The sequence below is a fragment of the Dendrobium catenatum genome, unplaced genomic scaffold (assembly GCF_001605985.2).
Source record: "Dendrobium catenatum unplaced genomic scaffold, ASM160598v2 fragScaff_scaffold_1117, whole genome shotgun sequence".
NCBI lineage: Eukaryota > Viridiplantae > Streptophyta > Magnoliopsida > Asparagales > Orchidaceae > Dendrobium > Dendrobium catenatum.
The window spans coordinates 1616127-1629442 of NW_021319579.1; the positions used below are offsets into that span (position 1 = coordinate 1616127).

At 36.9% G+C, this 13316-nt stretch overlaps 1 protein-coding gene across 7 annotated transcripts in view; it reads right to left on the bottom strand.

The window, feature by feature from the left end:
- Positions 1 to 13316, bottom strand: part of LOC110113769 (branched-chain-amino-acid aminotransferase-like protein 1) — a 76746-nt gene that overhangs the window by 61537 nt on the left and 1893 nt on the right. For 3 of the 7 annotated variants that reach the window (XM_028698629.1, XM_020846451.2, XM_028698628.1), the window contains exons 2-5: positions 1845 to 1943; positions 1353 to 1424; positions 1170 to 1262; positions 104 to 241 (exon numbers count right to left, since the gene is read on the bottom strand). In XM_028698629.1, coding sequence (XP_028554462.1) covers positions 104 to 241; positions 1170 to 1262; positions 1353 to 1424; positions 1845 to 1943 — 402 coding nt within the window. Of the gene's footprint in view, positions 1 to 103; positions 242 to 1169; positions 1263 to 1352; positions 1442 to 1844; positions 1944 to 13316 lie in introns of those variants that run through there. The other 4 variants (XM_020846455.2, XM_020846452.2, XM_020846453.2 and 1 more) reach the window with 4 other exon arrangements.

Sequence of the window (13316 nt, forward strand, 5' to 3'; positions counted from 1 at the left end):
ACTGTACGAGAAGTAGCCCATTTCAAAAGATCATGATTTTCTGCAGAAAGCGCAAAAGAGAAAACATATGTTAATCAGAGAAGCAAAAATTCAATTATCTAACCTCGGGATCATTTTTTAAATCTTCTGCATCTATGACAGGTGGAGGATTTCCAAGTTCATATAGTTCATTATATATAGAGACAAGATCACCCAATCCCAGCTCAACGAATGATGGTGGAGAAACTTTATCAAATGATGGCTGATAAGACAAAAAAAAGAAAAAAATCAGCAATTGATGGCTGTAGAAGCTTATGTAGCACCAACAAATTTAAGGTAAAACTGAACATAGTAGCACTCACCAGGAAACTTTCAGTAAAAAAGCATTAAAAGGAAAAATAACACCCAAGGTACCAAAAATGTATTTGGAATAGTTTTAAAGCTAGTTGAAAACATCAAATTACAAATGTTTTTTTGGTGTGCTTTTACACTCTGGCATGCCTATTCTGATAACTATGATTGTATGTGTTTTCATTGCCGATGCTTAGTTCATGATTATTATCAAATATCAATTAATGTAGAAGATATGCATGTGACAAATTATTAGTCACTTAACTATTATACTATGGATATGCCTCCTCAGCTGGGAACTCATGCTTTTCATTCTGTTTTTCAGTTTTGAGCCACAATGGTGGGTGGTAGTTTGTGAGCACTAATCTCCTAAGTAATGGAACTAAATTCAACTTTTTGCATTTTATTTTACATTTGATTCTATGCTTATTTCATAGTAGTTTGACATTGGCCTCATTATGTGGCTTCAAAAATTAGTATATTATTTATTTTGGTGGATAAACTAAATAGAAGCTGAGGACTAATTGCATCAATGATATTGTTTTCGGTGTATATAGACGTATTTTGTGACTGGCATGTTGCACATATCAATTGCAAATTAAAAAAAAGTCACCCTGCCTAGTTATGCTGACAAATTTCAGAAGCCAGTTTGGCAAGTCGAGATGAGAAAACAACTGTGAAGCATATTAAGTGCAACTTCATAGATTTGCCAAATTTCCTCAAGAAACAATGAAGATACATTGTATATTTAGCTGCATTATTAAATATACATGGTGATTATATAGGTGAGCTGGGCATTAATTAATTGAAATCTAAACTTTCAAACAAGGCATATTTACCAAGATATTAAGGGGGTTCCTTATCAGTATAAAGTGCTTCCCTCTCTTCATCAAATCATCCGTTATGTTTGGGAGTCGCTGTTTTGCCATATGCTGGATAAAAGAAAAGGGAAATTGAGCATGTTCATGAATTCTATACTAACCATCATGAATGTTTCTAACGGTCAAAAACAAATGCACTACCTTACAGTAACGGTATTTTTTCTCCATTGGACCAAAAATGACATCCTTGACAACTTTATTTCCATCAGAACTCTGCTAATGGATTTTAGCTTAGGAAATAACAACAAAAATAACATTTTCAAAAACAAAATCAAGATAAATGCAGACAAGAGAAATATAAGATAACATTTCTCAAGCATCATCAGCAAGGCATTGCATTTAAAGTGAGTCAATGCTCCAACAGGAAAGCCTTACCGCCTGTTTCTAACATTAAGAACCATTAGATCACCAATTAGAACTACGCATCAACGTCCAAAGCTTTTTCAAAGAAAAAAAAAAACTCTTTTATCAGCGTAAGAATTTTGCAGCAAAACTCTGGCATCACCCATCAAGTTAATCGGGACAACTCCACTAAATATTGTGGTATTTATAGTTCTCCATAAGTATCATAAAAAATAATATATAACGGGAAGAGAATTCCTAGCAAGAAAATTTTTCACAAACTGAAATTACCATTTTGGAAAGAAGCTCATCACGGTATGGCCTTTCAAAACCAGTAATCCTCAGAAAATTCGCGTAGAGGGGTTCATCAAGTACGTCAATATCATCTCTCTAAATCAGAGGAGCACATAAGAAACGTGTATTGGTATATAAGCATAAAATCCATAGAAAATATATTAACAGCAACGAAATTAGATTAACATAACAAAATTAATAATTATGAAGTGTTTAAGAAACAATGTTAACCAATCAAGATGAATTACACACATGGGAGCAAAGGCATGGCCTGAGGGAGGGTGTTCCCCATGATATTTATAACCCTACGAATCATAAAAGGACATTTTTGTTGTTCCCTTCCAATTTTGTATCTATTGGAAATAATGCATCTATAATTCTTAAAAATTAGAATGAGAAGAGAGCAGCTAAAAACAGAAGATTTAATGACCAAAGTTTATCCCTTTGTTCCATATCAAAACCAATGTTTAAAATTGCGTAATTAGGTATTGAGGCATTTTTTGTTCGTGAGGCGAGGCGTAAGCCTCAAGGCGTTTTGAGGCTTGAGCCTCAAAATAAAAAAATTGTGTTGAGTGCAAATAAATGTTAAAAGTAAATTTTTATATAATACCTAAATAATATGTTAAAAGATAACATATTATTTTTCTATTGATCTATGAAGTAACACAATGACATATGAAACAAAAAAATTGCACAAGATGTAAAGTGGCTATTGATAAATTGAATGAAATATACTTGAAATACAAATATTTCATGAGAAAAAATTATTAAATATTGAAACTAAATAAAAGTATCATATAACATTAAGTTCAACTTCAAATTCTTTCTTTCTCAATTCCATACTCATCTACATTTAATTTCTAAAAAAGCTGAAAAGTTGGCAACAACTAGAAAATCATTTATATTGTCATAACTGAGGGGATCTTTATTTGAGTCGTCATTATAAAAAATTGATCTCTCCCCTGTCTCATCCTGTAAAGTCCAATGCTTCACAATATGCTTCTTATTCATTTATTTCAGACATCTTCCTCTTTCATAAATGTTTTTCATCAACATAGAGATGATATTAATACTTCAACATTGTTATAGGTGGTGGTGGTATGTGGCTTTCAAGTGATCCTTGACGGCGGCTATGACAAAGGTGACGGGCTGGAGGTTGAGGCATTTGAGAGGAAGTTGTTATGACTTAGGGTGTGTATAAAGTGTGATTTGTTCGGGGCTTTACTTTAGGATTTATGTAAGTTTATATTACATACATATATATATATATATTTTGTTGTGTTTGTCAAGTTTTGGGTCGTTTGAGTTTATTTAACAAAGTTTGTTTTAAGTTCTACTCATTTTGTCAGTGTTCTTCTTGTGTGTCTTTTGTGTTCAAGAAATATAGGATCCCCTATATTCCTTGTCTACATCAGCGCCTCAAGGCGGGCCTTAACCAAGTTGAGGCGCAAGCCTCATAAAAGAAATTCGAGGCGTAAGACTCGAGGCATTTTTCACTAGAATTGCGCAAAGGCGAGCCTCATATTGTGCAATTTTAAACAATGATCAAAACAAAAAGACAAGTTTTACATAAATAGGTGAAAGAACTACCATCTAAAAATGAAACAAATCTAGAAACCAAGATTTAATTATGGAATTCATAATTGATTACACAGCCTAAATGAAATACTATTATTTATGGATGACTGGTTGCAAATGGAAAAGTGTTATCCACAATTTGTTGAATATGAAAATTTGTTATCCATAAATTGGATGGTGGCTATTGATGGAAAGAAGCTAGTCAGAAATTCAAGATTATTTCAACATGCTCCCTCAAGCTGGGTTATATATATTGATCACGCTTAACTAATTGATTAGATTATCAAAGCTCATTCAAGATAAAGCCTTGGAAATGATATCTACAGTTTGAGAATTTGTTGGAGCATAATTTAATTAGGCTACTAAAATTTTATATTTTTTTCTAAAATGAAATGTTAGCCTATCAAAATATATTTAGTCCTATAATGGATAGAATTTTTCGCAAAACTTATGGCAATCCGATTGCACAGTATACTTCTAGAGATTTTTTTCCTTTGATAGTTTAATTCTTCTAACAATCTTTTTAATCACATTCCTTCACAAATACCAAATGTCACTGTTATCTATCCAACTTTAACATTGCTTCTTGAGATCGCATATTGTTTCTTCTTCATGTGACCAAGTTTTTGCAAAAGTACAATAGCTAGAGGTGGCTATTCAGTATGATGAGTAGCCCAACCAACATATGTGAAATGTTGATTTTCTTGTTGAATGACCTTTGTTATAACAAGCCTTCTCATAGTGTCATCTTAAGATACCTTATAATACAATTAACAACATCCATGTGGTCTTCAATAGAGTTGTTCATGAAAATAGAAAACCCAATATCAAGGTGAGTGAAAGAAAGATGAGTTTGCCCACAAGGCATTGATACCAATCATTATCAAAAGATGTGTTAGTTTCTATCCTAATTTTCTTTGTTGGGACTATTTAAGTTTATGCGAGCTTACATCCAAGTATTCATGTTTCTTGAAATAAATAAAAAACATACTTCCTTTGAAAAATAACAATACCTTATTTTGATCATATCACTTTCATATCAATAAAGTATTTTAGACTTCTCAAGTCTTTTATCATAAATTCACGTCCATAACCATTTTAATCTGGTTAGCCCATTGTCAAACCTGACAACATAATACCATCAATATACACGATCAAAATCGCCCATGTAAACTATTTTTTTTCTTTAGGTGAATGTTTAATAATAAAGAGAGTAAGGTCAAATTGGCATTGAGCACACCTACACTTTTTAAAATACTTGAAGAGTAATGCAAATATAGTACAATGGGACTGTTTGGGTTCACATTGAGCTATTCTGAGGCTGCATACCTTATTGGTGTTTATCTGATTTTTTAATCCAGATGGCATGTAAATGTACACTCTCTTCACGGTCACATAAAGAAAAAAAATATAAATGATGTAGATGCAATCCAAAATTTGTCGTTGTATAAAGCAAAACTCAAATTGTGTTGAGTTTGACACCAAAGAAAAAAATTCATGATGGTAAATATCATAAAATTGGGCATACCCTTTTCGAAAAGAGCCAAATTTTAAGTTTATTCACACTCTCATATGCTTTATTTTTACAGTAAATATCTATTTACATCCAACCAGCTTCTTTTCTAGTGGAAGTTTAGAAACTTCCCATGCACCATTCTTTTCTAAGGCCAAGATTTCTATTACAGCTTTCTTCCACAGGGGAGTTTAGAGAGTTTTATGAATATTGCTTAGAACGTGATGTGCCTTCCCAACTCATTTAAATCATTATTTTAGTGGTTCATATGCATTGATAGATCAATAAAAATAAATTATTTCAGTTGCCATAGCTTCCTGCTTTGCATGTGTGCTTCGGTCAAAATATCCATGACACCTAACTTTTCTTAGTACTAACATGACTAAGACAATAACAACAACCTCAAGCCTTTGTCCCATTACGTGGGGTCAGCTACATGAATCCTTTTTCGCCATTGTGTCTTGTTAAAAGTCAAATTCTCATTTAAATCTAATAAAGAAAGATCAATTCTAATAATGAGCACTCTACAATAAGTTGCACCCCATTACTAGGTTTTAGCTATTTGTAATATTAGCACTTTAGGTCATATCATTCTTTGTTTCTCTAAATTTAAATTATGTACAATATGCATGCATGTATATACCTATGAATGTGTAAGAACAAGAAATATGTAAATCCTTATGACATACACCCATACAAGCATGCATACATGTTTAGAATATTTAACAAGCTCCACATCATATTAATCAAGTCATGGCACTTTCCACGCAAATTATTGATGTAGACAAAGGGGGGTCAACTCATGTCCAAAATAAATCAATTTTGGCCTCCCTCGAGTTTACAAGTTCAATCAAAATTGAGCTGAAATTTTAGCTCATTTATGAGCTGGTCGTTAGTTCACTTATTGAACTAAGGGTTATCTCATTATTAGCTAACATTTTAGTTCATAATTATCTTTTTATTAAATGTAATTTTTATTGTTTTTATGTCTTTAATTATGTTTGTCTCTTGGAATTCCAAACCGGCATTTGGAATTCCAAGAAGTGTTGTTTCACATGTCGTGGCTCCTTGGCTTCCACGGTGTGCTGTTGTTTTCCATGCCATGGCCCTTGGATTTCCGGCCGGCTACTGGTTTTCCGAGTCTAGGGGTTTTCCCGTGGCTTTGGCACCTTGGTTCCGTGCGGCCTCTTCGGCTCCCATGGTGGCTCCTTCGGTTCATGGGTTGGGCTGTTTTCCGTGAATGCATGGGGGGATTTCCATGCTTGTGTGTGCTTGGATTCGTGTGTGAATTCAATGACAAGTCTTTTTGTATTCCCCTTTCATACCTATAAATATGAGGGGCTTGTTATGTTTTAAAAATGGTGAATGATATGTGATTTTTGGAAATGTAAACCTGCGGGTTTCATGGAAAAGCTTGCGAGCTTTGTCCGTCTTCTTTCTCATCCCCTCCGGAAATCTTGCGAGCTCTTTCCAACCTTTCGTCTTGGCTTCTAACCTCTTTCTTCTCTCCGCAAGTGCCACTCCACCTGTATCCCTCTTCTCTAAGTGAAGCAAGTTTAGGGTGTCTTTTAATTTCGATTCAAGTTTGTTAAATCGTCGTTTGTAGTCTTTTAATTTCTTCTTCTTACTTTTATTTGAAATGTAAGAGTTTGTTTTAATATCTCTAAGTAAATCTCTTCCTTTTGTGTCTCTTCTATTACCTAGTATAGAGTTTTTTTCCTTTTTGTGATCAAAAAATATAGGGGACCCTATTTTTTGGTTGCATCAATTACGCATTTCAAAACATTCAACTTACCTTTCCTTTAAGCATTGCATTGATGCAAAATAGTATATTAAGATTTATTGAAATTTAAATCAGAATTTATCAATTAAATAAGTTCAAAGATTAACAAACAGCCAGGAAAGGACAGCTAAAAATGAAAAACAGTACGGTAGAGTTTGCTTAGCAAATTACTAACGATAGACGTGCCAAAATAGGGCCTAATATGAGGATGGGAATTTGCAGTACCACACCAAAATCGTGCAGCATGTGTGGCCAGAGTTATATGCAGAAAATTACAATGACGTTTTTACCATGAGATTAATCAAATAATTAGATTTCTAGAGAAATTAAATTTATAAGATTTGAAATCACAATAGACGTAACCAATGAAAACTTGAAATATTCAAATCTGCTCAATTGTTTTACACTTTAATATCTGATGAGTAACAAAAAGTTAAGGATATGAGAGTAAGAATTCACAACTTGATTAAAAATTGTGCAATTAAAGATTAGCCTAGGGGTGAAAACAGTCAAGTAGAGTCAAGTATTTGCCTAATTTAGCTAAGCTTGTTTAATTATTTTGAGCTCAAGATCAACTCGTTAAAAAAATTATAGGCTCGAGCATAGATGCCAATGGCGCAAAATAGCGCGCGCCATGACGCACGGCGCGGCGCGGCGCACCGCACCTACGGCGCCATGTTCATGGCGAGGGGCATGCGTTTAAAATAGCGCGCGCTATTTGCGCCACATGTGAGCCATGGCGTATTGCGCACGACGCAAAATAGCGCGCCAAATTATTTTTAAATTTCGGTATACTTATGAATATTTTTTATATTTAAAAATATATCTATATTTTAAGATAAACGACTATTCATTGCCCTAATTTCACGTAAGAGTTTCTGTTTGCTGCATCCGCCGAACACATCCCGCAGCCCCTAAGTCGAGGTCGCCGAATCTATCACGAAGTCGAAGGTTTTCTATTTTCTGTTTGCTGCATTCGCTGCTTCTGCCGAATCTGTCCCGAAATTGAAGTCGTTGTTTCCGCCGAATCGTCCCACAGAGCAGTGCTTCTGCCAAATCCGCCCCCTCCTGTTCCAATAAAATCTTACCAGCTGACTCCGATTTGTAACCTCCGTCTGTTCCGCACATCTCTGTTGTTTTGCACGGCTATTTATTACAAGAATTTACAACTTAACATGTATGCACGATACCGCTAGGTACATGCTCAGTACCGCTAAGTAAATGCTCGGTACAGCTATGTATATGCTAGATACCGCTCGGTACCGCTAATTACATGCTCTGTACACCTTGGTACAACTAGGTACACGCTCGGTACCGCTAGGTACATGCTCGGTATCGCTAAGTACATGCATAATACCGCTCGGTACAGCAATGTAAATGCTCGGTACCACTAGTTACATGCTCTGTACTGCTCGGTACAGCTCGGTACAACTAGGTACACGCTCGGTACCGCTCGGTACAGCTCAGTACAACTGGGTACACGCTCGGTACCGCTATGTAAATGCTCGGTACAGCTAGGTACAACTAGGTACACGCTCAGTATCGCTCCCTAATTTTCATACAAACGAACTTTAAAATTCCTCTTACAAATAAATTTTGTTCCGGGGGTGCTGCCCCCGGAAACCCCCGCAAGGGCGCTGCCCCTTGGCCCCGCGACCTGGAACCCCGCCAGGGGGCAACGCTAACAGGAAAATTAGATGATGAGTCTAATGAAGAAAATGACTTTATTGCTGGAGAGGAAGATTTAACTTGGACAAGTGTTGCTAAAGCTACTGATGTTTATGATAAAAGCTATAATATTCGGGAAAGATTAATGAGTTTAAGCTCGACTCGAGCTCATTTACAAGCTCAAGCTCGACTCGTTAAAAAATTTATATGCTTGAGCTCGGTTTGATTTCTTGAGCTTGTTTGGAAAGCTCATGCTTGGCTTGATTTCCTAGTTTTAAATTAAAATTTTTCTTTTTATTAGATTTTTTATTTTTAATATAAAACTAATTTTAAAAAGGTTAAAATATATTATATAACGCTAATTTAAATTAATTTTTAATATATTTTAAGTTAATCGAACGGCTCAATAAGCTTTTGAGCCAAGCTAGGTTAAGCTCGAGCTCAAACTTTTGACTCGATAAACTCGACTCATGAGCTCGTTAACAAGTTGAGCTCGAGCCGGCTCGGCTAACTTACACCCCTAGATGAGCCTCTGTGCAGTTTAAAAAAAAATCAAAGGCGCATATGAATCACGCTAAGATGAAGTGTATACCTTTGTGGAGGTGAGGGCGTGTGCACCTCAGTGCAACTTTACAAATGCATAAACCTTAAAAATTAAGATTTAGATCATTTTAATATTTTAAAATATAATTTTTAAATATACAATTAAACTTATTTACTATACCTACACCAAATTGAACTTGAGAAGAACTACACAGCCACAAACTAACAAGTCACAAGCCATAGGACCATCAACTAGCACCCAAAATTTATGTAATGGTTCATACACATGACATTCTGGCTTTTCACTAAACCAATTAGGCAATTAAATAATAAAATTTGTGAAGAAACCATCATAAAATCAAATCTAAACAAAATTTAACTTCCTTCAAGATTCGAACTTCTCAAACTTCACGAATAGGTGGGTTGTTTGGCTACAAGTAGAATTTGGTAAATCTTATAAATGCTTATTTAGTAAGAGGTGTGAAATCCTAAAAAATGTTTTGCATGAAATTTATCAACCTAGCTGAATCTTGATAAATTGTTTTTTTTTTCTTCCAAAATTTAGAATTTAAATGCCATAAACCTAATTTATTTTGAATTATTAATTTACTTTAATTAGTTGAACTAATTATTCTACTTTTTATTATAATTTGATTTAATTATTATCCAATCAATACCGGGATCTACATACATACCGCATCATTATTTTGTATTTACACATCTAACACATAAGCTTTGCTATTTACTTATATAACACTTTAGTGTCTCAATCACATTAAAACATACCTATGAAATGTTGTATTTTACTTTAGAAAAGTTGATATTAGTGGCATTATTTTATCTGAATTAAGGATTAGATATTCTATAAGTAAATACCAAATTTTAGGTGTTAGATGAAAAGCTCTAAGCTATGATCTAACAGAAACTTCATTAGAGACATAAGCTTTAGGAAGAAGAAGATCAAACAGGCAAGTGAACTCCCAACGGTATGATTTACTGTAGCAATTCAACTAATTATATAGACATATTGAAGATACGAGAAAGTAAGAAAAAGACTAGTTTGCCCTTTGATGGTTACATAAGGCTGGCTGTTGCCAGTGCCAGTTCGGCGGTATCAGCTGCAGGTGCAGGGAGTCGTTGCTGCTCAGAATGAGTGGAGGCCGGTATGTTGCATTTTTCCTTAACACCATCCCTCAAGCTAATGGGAGGAACGACCATGAGCTTGGTACGTAGAACGAGATGTTTAGAGACATGAAGTGCCTTGGTGAAGAGATCCGCAGGCTGGTCTTCCGTTGCTATGTGATGAACGGCGATGTGTTTGGCTTGAATGCTGTCCCGCACAAAGTGATGGTCGATTTCTATATGTTTAGTGCGGGCATGGAAGATTGGGTTGGTGGCAATGGACATTGCGGAAATATTGTCACAATGGAGAGGTGTAGGCTGTAGGTGGATGTTAAAGTCGCTGCATAAGCGGCGAACCCAGATGATATCTGCAGCGGCTGCAGCAAGGGATCGATATTCAGCTTCCATGGAAGAGCGAGTGACAGTCGTTTGTTTCTTTACTGTCCAAGAGACAAGTGTCTGGCCGAGAAAAATACAATATCCAGTAGTAGATTTGCGGTCAATTGCGTCACCTGCCCAGTCGGAATCGGAGAAGGCGGTGAGAACAAGATCTGTTTTTGGAAGAAACAAATTGTAGTCTATAGTGCCTTGCAGGTAACGAAGAAGGCGTTTGAGCAGCTGGTAATGCAGTAGTAGAGGCTGATGCATATGTTGGCAAAGTTTGTTGACGGCAAACGCAATGTCGGGCCGGATGGTGGACAAGTACTGAAGAGAACCCACAAGCTGGCGGAACAGTGCTGGTTGGTGAAATGGTTGCTGTAGAGTAGGATCGGAGGGAAATTTGGTGGGTAAGGGAGTTTGAATGGGTTTACAATTTGTCATGGAGGCCGAAGAGAGCAGTTGTTGAATGTAAGTGGGTTGTGTGAGATGAAAGCCGTGAGGTGTGCGTTGAAAGTTAATGCCAAGAAAGCAAGACAGAGCACCTAAGTTGCGGGTTTGAAATTTGCTATGTAGATTGTTTATAAGAGATGAGATAAAGGAAGAGTCGTTACCTGTGATTAGTATATCATCAACATAAATTAGGATATAGATTTGAAGATTTGATTTGCAAAGTAATAGGAAGGAGGGATCGGCAGTGCTGATTTGAAATTGTTGTGTTAGTAAGTATGCGGTAAGAGTTGCAAACCAGAGACGAGGAGATTGTTTAAGACCGTATAAAGCCTTATGAAGACGACATACGTGATTTGGAAAAGTGGGATCTTGGAAGCCGGGAGGTTGAGACATGTATATGGTGTTGTCTAAAGTGCCATGAAGAAAGGCGTTAACGACATCAAGTTGAAGGACAGGCCAGTTATGATGAAGAGCGACGGTAAGAAAAATTCGAATGGTGGGAAATTTGACAACGGGGCTGAAAGTTTCATGATAATCAATGCCATACTCTTGCTGAAATCCTTGAGCGACTAATCGCGCTTTGTATCGTGCGATGGAGCCATCGGCTAAACGCTTGATTTTGTAAATCCACTTGCAGCCGATAATGGGGTGATTAGCAGGAGGAGGAACAAGAGACCAAGTTTTTTGAGCTTGAAGAGCATTGAATTCGGTAGACATAGCTTGTCGCCAATGAGAAGATTTGGAGGCCGTGGTGTAGGAAGTGGGAATGATTTCAGTATGGTGGCTCAGATTTAGAATTTGGCGTGGCTTGAGAGAGCCAGTTTGAAGCCTGGTTTGCATGTGATGTCGGGTTGGTATAGTGGAGATAGGAGGAACTGAAATGGGAGATGAGGAGGATGAGTTAGAATTTATGGGAGGTGTGGGTATTACAGGTGGTTGGTGGGTTGATTGATTGGAAGGTGTTGTGGTGGATACAGGAGAGGTAGTAGATGTTGTGCTGGACGAATTTGTGGTTGGGATGTTTGGTGGAAACGGTGGAGGAGAGGACGGAGATACAGAATTTGTTTGTGTGGGTGTAGATTATATTGATGGAAACAAGTTCTCATCAAACGTGACATCCCTTGATATAATAAGTTTGCCTGAAACAGGATTGTAACACTTGTAGGCTTTATATTGACTTGCATAGCCAATAAAAATACAGGGAACAGAGCGGGCAGCGAGTTTATGTTTAGCATAAGGGCGGAGCCAGGGATAACAACGGCAGCCAAAAATGCGTAAGTGAGAGTAGACAGGCCGAATATTGTAGAGGAGTTCATATGGAGATTTGTGGGGGTTGTTGGTAGAGGGTAACCGATTTATTAAGTATGAGGCTGTGTGTAAGGCTTCAGTCCAAAGGAAATGTGGAAGAAGAGCATCAAGTAGGAGAGTGCGAGCTGTTTCGAGCAAGTGACGATGCTTTCGTTCGGCTACACCATTCTGTTGTGGTGTATAGGGGCAGGAGAAGGTATGAGTGATGCCAGCAGTAGAAAAGAAGGTTTTTAGGGTAGTGTTGAGGAATTCGCCACCACCGTCAGACCGTATGGTGCGAACAAGTTTGTTAAGTTGTCTTTCAATTTGTTTAATAAATTGGATTAAGATTCTTGGGACATCTGACTTGTATTGTAAAGGAAAAAGCCAATGAAATCTCGTATAATCATCAACGATTAATAAATAAAAACGATAACCATCATAAGATAGAATAGGGGAAGGACCCCAAACATCTAGATGCAACAATTCTAAAGGAGCATTAGATACATGTAGTGATGAAGAAAACGGTTGCCTGTGACTTTTTGCAAGTTCACAGGGATTACAAGAAGAGCTAACAGAAAAACGATGTAACGGAGACAATTGTGTTGATAAGTGTTGCAAAATTCTGAAGTGAGGGTGTCCCAGTCGGCAATGCCAGACGTTGCCGATGGAGGACGATTGCATGGTAGTAACATTGGCTGTGACGGAAGATGTAGTGGGAATGACCGGAACAGGGTACAGGCCATTACGACAGGGACCGTGGAGTAGCGTTTGGTGGGTCTTCGAATCCTTTAAATGAAAACCATATTAGTCAAAAGTAATGGAACAGTGATTATCCGTGATGAGTTTGGAAATAGAAAGAAGACGGTGAGTTAGATTAGGAACATGTAGAAGCGGTTTGAGTAATAGCTTACGTGTGGGAGTAGGGAGTAAGCCATCACCTAGGTGTTGAATGGGAACAGAATTACCATTTCCAACCAGCACATGATCCTTGCCAGTGTAAGGCTGCTGAAACGGCAATAAGTCCGGCGAGAGGTGAGCAGTAGCACCACTGTCAAGGTACCAGGAGTTAGTGTCCGAAGTCGAGTTGTTAGCCAGGAGAGCAACGTAATTGGGGGGGGCAGGAGAAGTGTACTGAACGTTG